General features: G+C 39.7%; 1 protein-coding gene across 1 annotated transcript; it reads left to right on the forward strand.

Moving 5' to 3' along the window:
• The first annotated feature begins 3,458 nt into the window (after positions 1–3,458).
• Positions 3,459–3,908, forward strand: LOC126696340 (uncharacterized). Its single transcript, XM_050393099.1, has one exon. The coding sequence runs from the start codon at positions 3,459–3,461 to the stop codon at positions 3,906–3,908; it is 450 nt and encodes a 149-aa protein (XP_050249056.1).
• Positions 3,909–4,753: the final 845 nt, after the last annotated feature.

Here is a 4,753-nt window from a genome sequence, read left to right on the forward strand (position 1 = left end):
TCACCAATCACAAAAAACAAATATTTATTAATTTTATTTATCGAGTTGTGAAATTCATAAGCATTTTTCCTCCAAAAAAAAAAAAATAAAGATGTGAAATTCATCAATCATATTCTTTATCACATTGATTTGTAAAGATTATTTAGTAAAATTAATATTAGTCCGATCAAAAAAATTAATACTAGTGAAAAAAAAAAAAAAAAGATATTAAATGTGATTATTATTATTATTATTATTATCATGTCGTCAAAATTCAAATAAGCCTAATTGCTGCCGATTTGATCAATGAGTCAGTCATGCCGAGTTGGGCTGCCTTTATTGGTTACTTACCATGAACTAAAATTTGAACTAACCTTTAAAAAAAAACAAACAAAAAAGACAAAACAAAATTTGAACTAACCTGAAAAAGGGGAAAAAAAAATCCCTCATAATTAACTTTGGCTCCGTTTACTCCGCGCCAAAATTTAGTACTGTGTCCGTGGCTCTCAAATTGCCATGTGCTAAAACACCCCGCCCGCGAAAATACTCATACTTTTAAATCTCTCTCTCTCATATAATATTGCATCTCAAAAGTTGAAAATTTTAAACAAATCAAATTTTCATTCATCTCGCTCCTCGAAACTTAAAATTGAATCAAAATTTCAATTGGACAACAAAACAAACACAATTTTCTTTCTTAATGATTCCCTCCAAAAAAAAAAAAAAAAAAAAAAAAAAAACCCATTTACCCAACACTACAAATACCTTACCTTCTCCACCTCAACTTCACATCACACATTTACCACCATTACAAATTACAATCTTTCTCTTTGTCACTCACAGTGACAAAGGTACATATAAGTTATAATCAATGGAGGGCATTGCTTTTTGTGATTGCAACAACAAGGAGAACATCCCTCCATTTTCAACAAAGAGGGCCAACCCAGTTCCTGCAAAAGCTCTATCTTCCAAGAAAACCAATAAGAGACGGTTAAGGAAGCCTCTTGCTGACATAACCAACCTCTTCTATGATTCGGTTCAACCAAGTTCGGTTCCAGAAAGCGTGTACCTTTTGCTTTCTTCGTCTGCTTCTTCTGTTTCTGTATCAAATCCTAGGAAAAGAAGAGCAACACTGAAAACTGGTTCAGTAGAAGTGGCCACATCCAACTCAAAGTCATTAAGGATGGGTTTCAGATAGTTATTCTAAAATGTTCTTTCCCTTCTTTATTTTTTCAAAATTTATTTTTTATTGTTTCCTTTATGGTTCAATTGTTGTATCAAAGGAATAAGGAATTTGTTCATTTGGGTTCTTGGTCATGTGGGGTTTAGATGGTTTTTATTTTAATGTATGATTTTTTATTTTTTAAAGAAATTTATGTAAGATGGAGAGGAGTAAATTTATGTAAGGATCAAATTTTTCTGTTTTTGGATAGTTAAATGGTTAAAATGGAATAAAGTTTTTTTTCAAATTTTGAAACTCTTCAAATTAGTTTGGATAAAAACTCTACAAACTCTTTATATATCTTTATATTGAGTGTAAATTTTGAAAATTTAACCGTTAGATTGTATTTTTATTATATTTTTCATGTTTGCAAAATTTCAAAAAGATTAAAAATTAATTGCTCTCTCATCAAACAAATATTAAAATTTCAAATTTTTATAATCTAAAATTGTGTATAAAAAATAAGTTTATTGATTGAATAGTAAGTAATATCTAATTTGAATGAAATTTAATATGTATGTTAAGAATATAAGAAATATGAAATTTAATAGTTAGTGTGGGGGCTGGTCGGTCACTAAAATTATTAAAGTCAAGTTAATTGTGCCTGTGGTCCATCCGAGAATGCAAACCTGTCCGAGGAGGCCCATATCAGATTGAAGGGGTAACCAAACGAAAGGAAGAGTAAATATCACGAAAGGTGAGTTTAATATTCGTCTGAGAACAAAATCATTCTCGACAATATGAGTCCAAGGACGATCAGGATGTCATCTTGTTACAAACATACTTCGGAGCTACGTCACCACTAAAGGTGGGATAAGGGACCAAAGGTAAGAGAGAGAAGGCAAACAAATATCTATGGCAACAGCTGCCTTTGCATTAATTGTCTCTCAACCAACTCTCTGACCGCATTAATGTGGAAGTGATGCCTAAACAGTAATGAAGCAGCCTTACAGCTGCTAGAAGGAGGTTCCAAAAGGTGTTAGATGGGACAGAAAGAGATCCCCTGAACCCAACCTACACGTGTGTGGTGAAGATGGTATGAAGAGGGCGGTATATAACATGAAGGAAAAGCATGCAGAAAGGGATCGGAACATAGAGAAAAACACAAAGAACACTCAGGAAAAAAGCTTGAAAACCAAAGAACTGTATTTGTTTCAAAGGAAAACAGATTGTTATATCGGTTCTAATCCATCTATAAACGTGAGGTTGAATATTTTTACTTTTAAAGAAGTTAATCTAGTTCTTGAACACCCACGCTCTACAAATTTTATTATTTGAGCATTTTTAACGTACGAACCCAAGACCGGTTTAAGATTGTTACAAATTAAGTCCTTACAATTGGCGCCGTCTATGGGAAGAGCTTGTTTTAACTTAAAAGATTTCCGGTGCAACGTTTATGATGGAGGAAGCAGGTCCACATCATTATGCGACGGGACCACATCAGGAAGATGCCAACTCGCACCAAGCATAGTCAAAGGGCTCCCAGCACGGTGATCCCCATAGGAGTCCCGAACGGAGAGAAGGTCGTGAGGGGAGTGTGCGCACAACTCATACCACTAAAAGTTACTCTCGTGGGAAGAGTCACGTCTCCCATGCAAACCATGACGGGAATCTGCAACGTGAGATTGCCGATTTGAAGAGAGAGTTGCGTCATGCCCGGCGAGAACGCTCCCCACCTTACTCCGAACCATCATCCGAGGAGTCGGATGGAGCTAGTTATAGGCGGAGATCAAGAACTCCGCCTAGCGAGACTTTCTCCTATGAAGAGGAGCACGGCCATCGACATAAGCACAGAAGTCCGCCTAGCAAGGGCTTGGGTAACAATGCCATGAACAAAGCCTTGAACCAAATTTACAAATCACCTTTTACGAGGAATATAGAAGATGCAGTTCTTCCTCGGCGATTCCATCAGCCTACGTTATCCCTATATGATGGTCGGTCGGACCCAGTAGAACATGTAAGCTATTTTAGCCAGAAAATGGCTATCTACTCCAAGGATGAGGCTTTGATGTGCAAGGTTTTTCCATCAAGTTTGGGTCCGGTGGCGATGAGATGGTTCAACGGCTTAAGGGCCAATTCTATTGAATCCTTCAAAAAGCTGACCCGGGCTTTTGGTGCTCGCTTTATCACATGCAGCAGGGTTCCTCGGCCTTTGGGATCTTTGCTGACTATGTCTATGCGAGAGGGCGAGACTCTCAAGACTTATTCGGATAGGTACTAGGAAATGTTTAATGAAATAGAAGGAAAGAACGATGACATGGCCATAAGTACTTTCAAAGCTGGCCTCTCAGCCAATCACGATTTAAAGAAATCTCCGACGGGTAAACTTGTTACCAATGTACACCAGTTGATGGACAGGAAAGATAAGTACAGAAGAGTAGATGAGGATCAACTTCAGGGAAAAGGAAAGGTCAAGGTAATCCCTCAGGAGAGGAGGGATTTCAGGTCGGATCATTATAACAGTAACCGACCCCGGAAGGACTTCGTCGGGCAGTCGGGTTCTGCGGACACCCAGGTGGTTAATGCAGTGTTTCGAGAGCCGGTGCAGCAGGTTTTGGAGAAGATAAAGAATGAACCCTTTTTCAAATGGCCGAACAAGATGGCAGGAGAGCCTAGGAAACGCAACCCGAACTTATATTGCCACTATCATCAGGATCATAGGCACACGACGAAAAATTGCAGGAATTTATGGGACCACTTGGAATAGTTGATCCAAGAAGGGAAATTAAAGCAACTCTTGCATCACTCCAGCGATAGGGCAAGTCAAGCAGGCTCAGAGATGCGTGGGGACGCTTCTTCAAGACTTCCCCTGGGTGCGATCAACGTTATTTTTGCTACCTTAGGGAGGACTGGGTCTTGCCCCTCAAGGGTACTGTTAGTGTTCCGACCCCCGGCCGAGGATCATTCCCAAGCATCGAAGAAAGCCAAGGTGGATGTCCCCCTGATTCTGGGCTTTTCGGATGAGGACATGGTTGGAACCATATAGCCCCATGATGATGCTCTGGTGGTCACGCTGAGAATTGGTGGGTATGATGTCAAAAGGGTGATGGTAGATCAAGGTAGCGCTGTGGATATAATGTATCCAGACTTGTATAAGGGGCTAGGTCTAAAACCAGAGGATTTAACAACCTACAACTTCCCTCTAGTAAGTTTTGAGGGAAGGATGGTCGCTCCCAAAGGATTGATCAGACTGCCTGTGTAGGCCGGTACGGATGTGGTGGAGGTAGACTTTATTATCGTAGACGTTTTCTCTCCATACACGGCTATTATAGGCAGACCTTGGCTTCATACCCTGAAAGCGGTCTCGTCTACTCTGCATCAGAAAGTGAAGTATCCATCTAGAGGCCAAGTGTTGGAAATAGTAGGAAGCCAGGCAGCCGCTCGGCAATGCCTAGTAGCAGCTATACAGCATCGACCAGAGGTAGAGACCTCGGCTACGGCCAATAATGAATTATAGCAATTAAAGCCCCCAGCATTACGCTTGGATGTACCAGCCGATGAGGTAGAGTGTGAAGATTTGGAGAGGGTAACTGTTTCTGATGATCCGGAAAA

This window comes from Quercus robur, chromosome 8 (genome assembly GCF_932294415.1).
Source record: "Quercus robur chromosome 8, dhQueRobu3.1, whole genome shotgun sequence".
In the NCBI taxonomy this organism is placed as follows: Eukaryota; Viridiplantae; Streptophyta; class Magnoliopsida; order Fagales; family Fagaceae; genus Quercus; species Quercus robur.

What these genes read in the sequence shown, in the direction of transcription:
- LOC126696340 (XM_050393099.1), top strand. Translation starts at nt 3,459, where the DNA reads ATGGCCATAAGTACTTTCAAAGCTGGCCTCTCAGCCAATCACGATTTA.